Source organism: Alosa sapidissima, chromosome 18, assembly GCF_018492685.1.
Source record: "Alosa sapidissima isolate fAloSap1 chromosome 18, fAloSap1.pri, whole genome shotgun sequence".
NCBI lineage: Eukaryota > Metazoa > Chordata > Actinopteri > Clupeiformes > Clupeidae > Alosa > Alosa sapidissima.
In genome coordinates, this window is record NC_055974.1 from 13,731,222 (window position 1) to 13,743,221 (window position 12,000).

Here is a 12,000-nt window from a genome sequence, read left to right on the forward strand (position 1 = left end):
GAGTTACAACTACTTAGATAACAGACATCAGATGTTCATCTGCTGACAACTGAGAAGACAAGCACTATGTAGAGAAAAAATGTGAAAAAATGTCCCATAACCTTTAACTCGCACAAAATACATGTAATGTCTTTGGACAGTAAAAGTCACAGTAAACCAATCATGTTTAGTGCAGTACCAGGTAAGGCATGATCTCTGCCTCGCTGGAGGTTAATGGAGGCAAGGTCCATCGCCACGTGTTTGGCAAACTCGAAGAGCTTCTCCCGAAGTCCATTCACCATCATATGGTCCTGGGTCATTAGCTTAGCCTTTCGCCCCACCATGCCCCGGATCACAGGATCAATGCCACCTGAAGTGGGGAGGAACAGGAATTTAATGGGATTTTGCTCATGCAGTCAACTGACCATAGATCAATCCGGCATATAGGTTACCGCCCCGACGGAGGGGAAGGCCTGCTAAAAGCACACAATGGGTGTAATCACTAGCAGTTACACTTTTAAACTAGGGCTGTCAAAATTAACGCATTAATCGCCGCGATTACTTTTGAAATATATAACGTGTTACAAAATATTAACGCAAACGCATTTTGTTTACCTACTTCCTTTGTAGGGGGTTAATATCAGCCCCCTAACGGAAGCCACAAAACCTGACGCCACAAGCTTGAGAGTTTATTTTACTGTCTATGAGTTAGCTAAAGATGAAGAGGAACCGTGAGGAGCTTGTACTGTAGGTGAAAAGTTTCAGTTTAAAAAGTTGCCTGATGTTAAAAGCACAGTGATCAGTGCTGCCGCTACCACCACATGCATCACACACTGAGTGCAGGGCACCAAGCGACAAAGGATGAACCAACATTTAGCCAATAAATAGTTGTTTTACTGCAAACTGCTTTCACTCTTTAAAATGTCAAATTGCACCAACAGCATGTTACATAAAAATGATACTTTTCGGGTCCTTACTGTGATTCGGCAAATAGACAAGAATATGAAGAGTTGTCTTTGCCTTTGTGTAATGGAACTGGTGAGTCTTGAAGTCTTCAATAATTCGTTTGACATGAAGCACATGATATGCCGATTGAAATGCATTCCACTCAGCTATAGGTGGCTACCAGGCTTATAATTCACTATTAATTACAAACAAAAAATGTCTAGCTATTTCCAAAGGAATGAAAGCTGTTTATACCAACTTAATATCATGCTTATCATTGTTATTGTGCTATGCATGTGGCACAAACAATGTTAGAGATTGTGGACTTACAGTAGGCTATATTTGAATGTTGAATGTTTTCATTTAAAAATATGAGATTAATTTGTTTATTTGTTTTAATCGTTTGACCGCCCTACTATACATTTGTTAGGTACAGATGGGGTTTAGCTTGTTTCTATAATAGTTTCAAGGAATTGTCCAATGTATGCTATCAACCTAATTCACCCTCGATTTCCCAATGTTGACGACAAATTTCTCTGATGGCTAACATTTGATATTAGCTTCATAGGCTTGCTAACTAGCTAACTTCATCAGTGTAACATAGCCAGTATTACTTGTTAAAGCTATTCATACGGACATTGTAGGGAATGTACATTCATGTGAGAATAAATTAAATTATGAGTATGTGGTGTTATGGCTCAAGGGCTAAACAGTCTGACCATTAAAAACAGCTCTACAATGATAGGGCCTTCATGCCACATTGGATATTTGGAAAATCTGACCTCTGATAGAGGAAAAATTAGGCCTACTTGAACACAAAGTCGGGTCGGATTTTTTGCTCGGAGACTCGTGCGGAAGTCTTGTGCCCGAGGTATCCAACTTCACATCACTATCATATTCTCCAACCACGGCAGCCTCCCTTGCAACAACACGAGGCGAATTTCACTCTTACTACAAATATGCAAGGTAATTTATCACTAAATTAACACTACAGATAGAAACACACTCACCAAAGACATTTTCTGCTTGCTAAACCATAGTAAGCAGTTTCAATAACTTATTTATGCATTTCCTGTATTTGTTTCCCGAGCTGATCTCATGAACACTCTTTTTTTCCGAGGTCGGGATTTTTAAAGCCGGGTCCTCTGAGCTTACGGCTTCTACACACAGTTGCGTTCCGTCAGTGCATGCCAGTGGGTGTTCCCGACGGTAGCTATGCAAATGACTTGAAGTACAACCGTAATTTGATTGGTTGGTGCCGTACGTCGATTGGCTTGATTGGCCGGTGCCGTCTGTCGGTGCAGCAACAGCTGAACTTCTCAACGCGAGCGACGGGACAAACGCGACGCAACGGACCCACAATTCAGTTCGGCAACGGATGACGTGAGCCCATGTAAAGTGAATGGGATGCGTCTCCAGCACTGCAACGCACGCAACTGTGTGTAGAAGCCGTTACAAACGGCATGAAGGCACTATAAGTCCACTCAAGATAGTTCTGACAGTGTAACTGGAATTATCAAAATGTTTTCTGTACTCATGCAGGTGCACCTCCATTAAGTTGCACCAGAGACTTTCTAATGAGGACATAGCAATCAAAGAATCTCCCATACAAATGTACAGTATGGGGTTAGTTCGTAACGCAAACATGGCAGTCGTCTACACATATTCCCCCCCTTCCGTCACCAAAAGTTGACATGTGAATACATTGTGCCAATAATGTGGTATGTTGTGAATACATTGTGCCAATCATCTGGTATGTTGTGAATACATCGTGCCAATCATGTGTTGTGATCTTGCAGCTGGAGGGAGGTTGGTGTGTCATGATTCGTAAAGCATTGTACCCGAAATAGATGCCCGGTAAGAGCACAAAAAGCATTGCAATATGGCCGCCGAGTGGAGGGATTTGCCTAAAAGGAATTTGGTTGCACTCAATCGAATCAAACTTTCTCCCCCACATCGGTCAATTTGGGGCGGCACCCACGATTATGACTAGATACCGAATGTATCTATGGCTGGAGATGAAGAACCATATTACTTTTGAGATGCTCACACTAACCTTCAAAGACCACCCTCCATGGGGTAGAGAAAGCTTTGAAGAGGGGTACGGTAGGAAACTGGGGGTTATCATTGTAGTTCTCATCCAGACGAAACATCAGTGGCGGGATGGTGTTGTGGCCAAAGCGGTAGGCAGCTGTGGCAAACACGTTGGCGACACTTGGGTCCACGCTGTCGTTGTAGCCCGAGTAAGTGCCCAGGTATCTGCTGTGCGCCTCTGGGCCAATGATGTGCAACAGGTAGTCACGGTATGTAATGACCTGAAATAGCACAGAATGGGTTGGAAAGAGAGGTAAAGGAAACCTAAAGAGGATGAAGAAGCTGTGCGAAGCTCTTCACCATTAAAAATAGGCAAAGTAGAAGAAGGTGTGTGTGCTCAGTAGCCCCACCTGTTCGTAACCACCCAGGATCTTGCGGGCCTCCTGGTAGAGGGTCTCGCTGCTCCAGTGGGGGTTAAGCTGCCGCAGGGCCCGGGCCAGGCGGTTGTGTTCCCGCAGGAACAGAGTTTGGAGAGACGTCAGGGCAAGGTTCTCATTGACACGGGGATCACCTGCACATATTCAGCAGATGGGGACACGGGTAGAGCATTGTGTCAGGAAGCTTATGAACATGAAACTTCCCATGGGGGAGAGGGAGAGCAATGGAAAGTATATATTTTTGGGCCTTTTGCATTTATTGGGATATGACCAGTAAGGAAGTGGGAGATAGACATGGGGTGGGGTCGGGAAATGACCGCAGCTCGGACTCGAACCTGGGTCCTCATGGGCACTTGGACCCAAACGTGATATGAAAGCTGTAGCCACTCGAGCCATAGTGCCCCCCACAATGGAAGAGTAGAAAACAGAAGAAAACAGCAAGTAAGAATTGATTACCTGCCGCAAAACAAGGCACTTCCTCTGCAGTGGTGTCATTGGTGATTCGTCGGCGTGTAGCGCACATGTTTACCTCCGCACTCGAGAATGGCAGCAGCTCCCGGTTGCCCGAGGGGTCACGGAACCTCTGGTTGACGCGTAGCAGGCCTCCGTCGTCGGTGAGGTCGCGCAGGTCGCGTGCCTGCTTGTCCTCCGAGCCGTACACCTGGCTCATGTCCAGAAAGGCCGTCTGCGAGTCGATCTGTTTACGCACATTGGCCTGCCTGCCGAACATGAAGGCACTGTTCCCGGTGCCACAGGTCGGAGCTGAGCGGAAGAATGGGAGGCATTTTTCTTGGGACAGCAGGGGGTCTCCTTTAGGCATCTGTGGAAGGTACGAGCAAAAACAAACAGGTGAGAAAGACACAAATAAAGAGAAAGATATATATATATACAAATAGACAAGGAGAGACAGAGAGAGAAAAAGAGAAGGAGTCAGAGAAAAGGGTGCAGGAAAGTGTATGTCACTGACCAGTATGGGGAAACAGGGATTGGACTGCTCGCAGCTGGTTTCACAGTCCAGGCCATTGCTGTAAGAGCGTATGCTGGGGGGGGTAGGCGGGATGCTGAAAGAGCGTATGCTGGGCAAGATGCTGAAAGAGCGTATGCTGGGTGAGGTAGGCGTGAATGTCATGCCATGGTCGTTAAACTGACCGAAGACCGCCAACAGGTAGGAGTACTCATTGTCACTCTCAACACCATTGTCAGTGGTGCTCATGATGCGGTTGGACACCTCTCTCACCTGAAAGAAAAGATACATGAGCATGAGCCACAGATGAGAAGATACCACCATCATCATCTCATCATCAACATCATCATCCTCTTACCAGAGGGAGCAGGAAATTGTTGTACTTTCTATTCCGGTCCCACCCTTTTGGTTGAGAAATGCCATCTTCATACTCGGCCGGCAGCCATCTGGCAAAAGGTGTGTTTGAAGCTCCAAGCCATGGGTTTTTCCTGGGAAATAGAGGAACACACAATTCAATCTGATGTATTTTTCCCAATGACAGAGGCACATGAACATTACTCTAACAACTCAGCAGCCTGATGTAATCTTAAGGGAAATCCAGAGAAATGAGACTGATCTGAAGCACTCACTTGTTGTTGCAGACACTGGTGGTGGTACGGTACTTGTTGATTAAGGGTGTTGTTCTGCAGGATGGGGTCACGACACGACTAGTACAGCCTGTGAAACACTCAATGAACAGCATTTCGTCCTTTGTGATCAGGTCTGAAAGAGGGAGACACAGTGAGTTCTCCAGTCACCATAACACAACGCCAAGGACATTTTTGTGAACATACTGTATGGATGGGTGTCAGAGAACCCAGGGTAGTCCATTCTACTGCTGCTCCACACCATGGAACCTTTGATGACCACAGTGGGTTTTCTTCATGTCTGACCTGTGATATTATTCGATATCTGGGCCCACTCGTGAATGAGCCCGAGGGCGATGTCCAGGATGTCGGCGGCCCGTACTGCATTGAGGGTATCCCCTGTTGGCTGCTTCGTCAGTCGCCAAATATCTGAGGGGCGGATGTCCTCTCTGCGCACTCTCCTCAGACTCCTACAGGGTGGGACATGGCAGAACATGACCATACGTTCATGACCATACTTTTATATTTTATACAGATTTACACAAAAACTCACCCATGATTTTCCCACTTGAATAACACCAATAGATGGATAACAATGACTGTATGGAGAATTTGCTTACTCTTCACGTGAAAACTTGTAGGCCTCATTCACAATCTTCTTTGCCTCCTCAATAGCTTTTAGTATGAAAGGTCGAAAAGGGGTATCTGTGGAGGAACAAAATGGGATGTTATGTTGTCATATAACGTTGCATATTTTTGTGACAAACAAGGTAAAAACATTAATAGTCAGGGGAAAAACTTGCAAAATTAGGTTGGACCCCTCCCATTCACATGTAAATCGTGTGTAAGCTTTTTTTTTACACACTTCAGTTGCGCACTTTTGAGTTACGTGTATTCTCCCATTCCCACTTCTGTCACACCCACAGCGCGCAAGCTCGAAATCAAGGCAGCCTTATGAAGGAGGCGTGATTTGTTTAAAAATTGAACCAGACTGATCCACCACCTCGTTAATTTAGGTTGATATGAAAATGTGGAATGTGGATTTTCTCATTGGCTTTTTGAATGTCATTTAAATCCAGAAAGAACACAAACCAGTCTTTGATTTTGAAAATGTAAGCACGGTGAACTGAATAGAGAACGGCCTATAGTAAAATAGTGTTTCATCACATAAACTAACAAAGAATTGACTTCACAAATTTTCACTTTTGCTTTGAGGTTAGATTATAAAGAGTCAAGACACTCTTGAGGTGTGTAGATTCATAATTTAAAAATCAGTATTGAGAAAGAATGTTTCAATGGCAGCTGCCTCTCATTATATCAATTTATTTATGTTAACGATTTTGTAGACTGACACCTGCAGCTTTGAATACAGTAGAGAGACTGGCATAACAATGCCAACCTCCATTACAAACAAATCAAGAGACAGGAGAATATAAACTATGCTGCTTGACAATAGTGCAGACGCCTGTGCAAATGTGTGGATGACTGGTCAAGTTGGAAAGAAATGGACAGATTTCATATGGGATTATGACTTCACATTCAAACTGAAGATTCACAGTCGGTAAGCTCCAATATCCAAAGTGGGTGATTTTAATGGGGTTTTCCCTGTTTAACAATGTAGCCGCATGGATAAGGTAATGTCAGGAAACATCTGCTTGATATCTGACGAAGACCTCTGGTCGAAACGTTGTAGCCTAATTAAACACTCTGGGGGCTTATATAACAGTGTGTGGGTATCTCTTTATTTTCTCATATGTTAGCTCAGCCTTATAGGCTACTTATTACATTTTTTGTAGATCTGAGTGCACTTTCATTCAATGAATGTCAGGAAATACAGTATGCCACTGTGTGATACTGTAATGTTCATTTGTAAAGTTCTGTGTAACCTACATGTATTTAGAACTAGGCCTACAGCAGACATTGAGCAATATGCTGTTTCACCTTGTAGTGGCGCTCGACCTTAATACAGCCCTCGGAAAGCGTGTAGCTGGAAAGGTACTTAAGTCAGTGGCAGAATGCGCGCAAGAGTTGTTTACATAAGAAACGCCTAGATTTTGGGGTTGCTCCTCCCAAATCGGTAACTCCCTCTATTGCACGTAAATGACAGAGGGAAGAATTCACAGAGGCTGACATACCCACCCTTATGCACATGGGAGAATTCCCCCCTAAAACTAAAAGCCTACACCCTTTGAATGTTGAATGTTGTTGAATGAATTAACAATAGTTGACTACATCCCTTCCTCCATACCTTTTGGAATACACTGTTCGATACTGTATAGGTGATCCTCCGTCAGTCGCCAAATATCTGCGGGGAGGTTGTCCTCTCTGCGCACTCTGCTCAGACTCCTACAGGGTGGGACATGGCAGAACATGACCATACGTTCATGACCATACTTTTATATTTTATACTGATTCACACAAAAACTCACCCCTGATTTTCCCACTTGAATAACACCTAGAGATGGATAACAATGACTGTATGGAGAATTTCGGTCGGTCATCAGTACTCATTCTGCTTGACTTATCGGCTGCCTTTGACACGGTTAATCACTGTATCCTTCTCTCTGTACTCTCTAACATGGGAATCTCCGGTTCTGCTCTCTCCTGGTTTGAATCCTACCTCACAGGACGCTCGTTTAACATATCATGGCTTGGACAGCTATCTGCACCTCACTGTCTCACCACAGGGGTCCTCCAGGGCTCAGTGCTGGGCCCCCTTCTCTTTGCTATCTACACCACCTCCTTGGGACAGATTATCCATTCGCATGGCTTCTCTTACCACTGCTATGCAGACGATGCACAGCTCTATCTGTCCTTTCCACCTAATGACCCCTTGGTTTCAGCACAGATCTCGGATTGCCTCTCAGACATAGCTACATGGATGAAGGCACATCACCTCCCGCTGAACCTCTCAAAAACTGAACTGCTGGTCCTCCCAGCTAAACCTACTATACACCACGACATCAACATCAAATTTGACTCCCTGTCTGTTTCACCTACCAGGACTGCAAGAAATCTAGGAGTTGTTCTCGACAACCAACTAACCTTCTCAGATCAAGATGCCTCAGTCACCTGGTCATCCCGTTTCACACTCTACAACATAAGGAAAATCAGGACTTACTTGACTCAAGATGCTACCCAACTCCTGGTTCAGGCAATAGTCATCTCACAACTTGACTACTGCAATGCCCTCCTGACAGGTCTCCCAGCCTGCACAGTGAAACCCCTTCAGATGATCCAGAACGCGGCAGCGCGCCTGGTATACAACCAACCCAAAAGAGCACATGTTACCCCGCTGCTCATCCAGCTACACTAGCTACCTGTTGCCACCCGCATCCAATTCAAGGCTCTAACGCTTGCCTACAAAGTAGTCTCCGGTTCTGCTCCCACCTACTTGAATGCCCTCATACAGACATACAGTACGCTACCTCCAGACCGTTGCGCTCCTCAGACGAACAATGTCTAGCTCTACCACCGGTATGCTCAGGCCAATCCAAACTTTTCTCATCTGTTGTTCCTCGTTGATGGAACACACTGCCAGTTTCTACAAGGGCAGGGACATCCCTCTCCATTTTCAAAAAACTCCTGAAGACCCAGCTCTTTAGAGAACATCTCCTCTCGTAGCACTACTTACAACAAGTCTTGCTGATCCTAGCACTTACCACCTGCCTTGAACTGACACTTAACTGTTTAAAAACAGCACTCACTGATGCACTTATTCTTACTGTACTCTACCGTTTTTAAACTGTCTTTGGTTAAAAATGCGTCAGGCAAATGTAATGTAATGTAATGAGAATTTGCTTACTCTTCACGTGAATACTTGTAGGCCTCATTCACAGTCTTCTTTGCCTCCTCAACAGCTTCTAGTTTGAAAGGTCGACCAGGGTTTTCTGTGAATAAACAAAATGGGATGTTATGTTGTCATATAATTTTGCATATCTTTGGTTACATATACTGGTTTGGGTAAGGACTTTTATGTTGAAAAATCTACATGTGGTGGCCATATTGGATTTTTTTCATTAGTGTCACTATCTTCACATTGCTGTCTTTCAGTGGTTCACCAAAGCTTCATTTGCCCATCACTAGGGAGGGGGAGGGAGTAGCGACAGAAGTGACATTACCCAACATCGCTTAGAGTGCCTTATTATGTTATTTATTGCAAGTATGCAACAGCAAAGTAAATTTCTCAATATTTCATTTATTTTTGGAAAACTTGAAATGCCTCTGAGTACTTATGTCTTTTTAAATATTTCTTGATCAAATGACTTACCTGAGCCATCACACCAGCTGAGCAACAGGCAGAGCCCAGTGATTGACAGGAAGGTAGACAGATTCATATCTGAAACAAGACAATTACAGTAGATGAAGGCTGAGAGCTCCCTTTAAAAAAAAATAAATGTGCAATAAATGCTGTTTAGATTGCCAGGTAAACTAAAAATGTGTCATAATTAAGATATCAACAGTTTAGTAGCTTGAGGGAATTGATCCCATTTTTTCTTTTCATTTTATTATGCCCTAATTATGACTTTGATTATGATGACATGTCCATCTCTTTGCTTTGTACTCTTGTGAGTCATAGTGTAGGAGAGTAGATATGATATGCAAGTGCTTTTCTGGCATCACCTTAACAGGCATACTACCATCCCTATCTTTGCATTGCACTATGTTATGTTGTACTGTTGACTTGTCCCACATCATAGAAAATATTTTCATTTATAGATGAGTGCAGTTTTCAAAGAACAAATGTAATACACTTCACTTTGAAGACAAGTCTATACATTTTGACTAAGCAGGTTCAATCCCATGAAAACTGCTGCCACACAATAATATATAGATGACATGAAACCATTACTGAATAACCATGATGCTGCAACATGATATAGCCCTTTACTAAAGCTATCAACTTCAAAACGCTACAAACTCATCTGATATATGAGCACTCTAATACAACACAATTAAAGCTTACCTGTTCAGTCTTCAGTCTGAGTCTTCAGTATAGTTGAATGTTGAGTGTCTGCTACGTCTAACTTTATATAGTAGAGTCTGGAGCCTCGCCCCCAATACACTATGTAGGAAGGCTGTGTGGGTTACGAGCAGCTCCTTCTTCTTCCGTGTGAGTTATTTATCTATCGATCATTGGTTTCACGGCAGTGATTTTCATTGTATTTCCTGAAGATAACAGATTCCTCTTTGATCTTGCTCCACCTATGTATAATATTTGACTACGTTTTTGAATGTATTCATTTTGGACAGAGAAATATATGTTTCAAAAGCATGTTGTACTGTGTGTGTGTGTGTGTGAGAGAGAGAGAGAGATAGAGAGAGTATAAGTATATATACTTTTTTGATCTCGTGAGGGAAATTTGGTCTCTGCATTTAACCCAATCGGTGAATTAGTGAAACACAAACAGCACACAGTGAACACACAGTGAGGTGAAGCACACACTAATCCCGGCGCAGTGAGCTGCCTGCTTCAACGGCGGCGCTCGGGGAGCAGTGAGGGGTTAGGTGCCTTGCTCAAGGGCACTTCAGCCGCGGCCCACTGGTCGGGGCTCGAACCGGCAACCCTCCGGTTACAAGTCCAGAGTGCTCTGGGTGATCTGGGTTGATATAGATGTCCTTTGTGTTGTCTGTTTCTGTGTGAAAGTTGTAAGTATCAGAAATCTGATAGGCTTCTTATTTGCCGGCAATATTGAAGTTTGTTTAATAAAAACACATTTGCAGATTTGGAGAATAAAGAACCAAATATAAAATAAATCTTTGTATATTCCCACAAAGTGTTAGGGAATTGCAGTGTATTACATTTCACATTTAAATATGGTTAAATCATTAGAAGGAGATTGTATGGTATGTCAAATCCTCAAACCCTGATTTTTTTGTATGACATATAGTTCACAATTAAAATAGGATACATCCTCACGTAGGCCTACATGTAGCAGGATTAATGTTGTTTCCCTGAATTTCCCCACATGAGTTGTGCTTTTCTTTATGGAGTTTTTGTATTTTCTTTATTTTCCCACGGGAATCTAAGGGTAAGGGGGTGTGGTGTAGGTGTGACGTGGGGCTAGGCCCCGCGAAAATGAACTTTTAACTAAGTGTCCCACTACCCCAGGCGGGCTTGTCAGATTTCACTCAACAGGAGCATCTGTATGTGATAGCCTGTGTATGAAAATAAACGAATTCAGTAAGACCCAGTTTGAACGTCACGTCGCATTATTTCAACTTTTCTTTTAAAAACACAACGCAGAGGATATTTAGGGAGAGCAAAATACTCCCGTTACAACTGGTGCCGTGACCCGCCGTTTGTTTGAGTTTTCTCAAACGCCGGGGTTGCTCTTCGACGTGGCGTGGCTGGATAACATTAGCCTACTCCAGGAGGATTGCGTGGGCTGCCGTTTATGCATCGTCGTGCTTCGTGGTTGGATGTATGCTGTGCTCCAGAGTGCACAGAGCCTGACCGGACTTTTGGCATGGACTTTGAAGTTTCTGCAGTCTGCTGTCTCCTGGGAGCCTTTGTTAAACTTTCGTTGGTGAGCCCTGCATAAACTTTTGGTTGAGTTTCTGGAATGCTAGCGTGCTGTGTGCATGGTTACTGCTAGCTCCGTATTGCCCTGGGACAGTGTGGTGAATTTAGCGGTAGAACTTTCGCTACTCTCATGGACTGACTGACTGTATGAACTGTGAGTTGGACTTGGGAGCTTGCATGACGTCTGCATTCACCGGAATGCAAAAGTAGCTGATGTATATCCTAATATTGCATTAGAAGATTTTGATCAACATTTTCTCGCAGCATGTGGCTAAGGTGAGCTCAGGCAGTTGTCATGGCAGCTTGTCTGTCAAGAGTGATTCCAGCAGCTGTGTGGGCAATGGTGACTGCACACTGCAAAGTCTTGGACTGGGTGCTATACCTATTGACAGTTGTCAGGTCTCTTCTCAGTGGAAGGACAAGTTAGTTGAGTTGATCACCGAATTTGAATCTGTCTTTTCTCGGCATCACCTTGACTGTGGTGAAGCG

General features: G+C 43.8%; 1 protein-coding gene across 1 annotated transcript in view; it reads right to left on the reverse strand.

The window, feature by feature from the left end:
• mpx (myeloid-specific peroxidase) overlaps positions 1–10,062 on the reverse strand; it is a 41,952-nt gene extending 31,890 nt beyond the window's left edge. The window contains exons 1-13 of the mRNA XM_042070211.1: positions 9,952–10,062; positions 9,256–9,324; positions 8,791–8,875; positions 7,234–7,331; positions 5,606–5,690; positions 5,292–5,455; positions 4,989–5,121; positions 4,718–4,847; positions 4,363–4,632; positions 3,852–4,215; positions 3,369–3,529; positions 2,981–3,239; positions 179–349 (exon numbers count right to left, since the gene is read on the reverse strand). Of these exons, the coding sequence (XP_041926145.1) occupies positions 179–349; positions 2,981–3,239; positions 3,369–3,529; positions 3,852–4,215; positions 4,363–4,632; positions 4,718–4,847; positions 4,989–5,121; positions 5,292–5,455; positions 5,606–5,690; positions 7,234–7,331; positions 8,791–8,875; positions 9,256–9,322 (1,987 nt within the window). The 5' untranslated portion in view covers positions 9,323–9,324; positions 9,952–10,062. The remainder of the gene's footprint in view (positions 1–178; positions 350–2,980; positions 3,240–3,368; positions 3,530–3,851; positions 4,216–4,362; positions 4,633–4,717; positions 4,848–4,988; positions 5,122–5,291; positions 5,456–5,605; positions 5,691–7,233; positions 7,332–8,790; positions 8,876–9,255; positions 9,325–9,951) is intronic.
• Between the last annotated feature and the right edge of the window lie 1,938 nt (positions 10,063–12,000).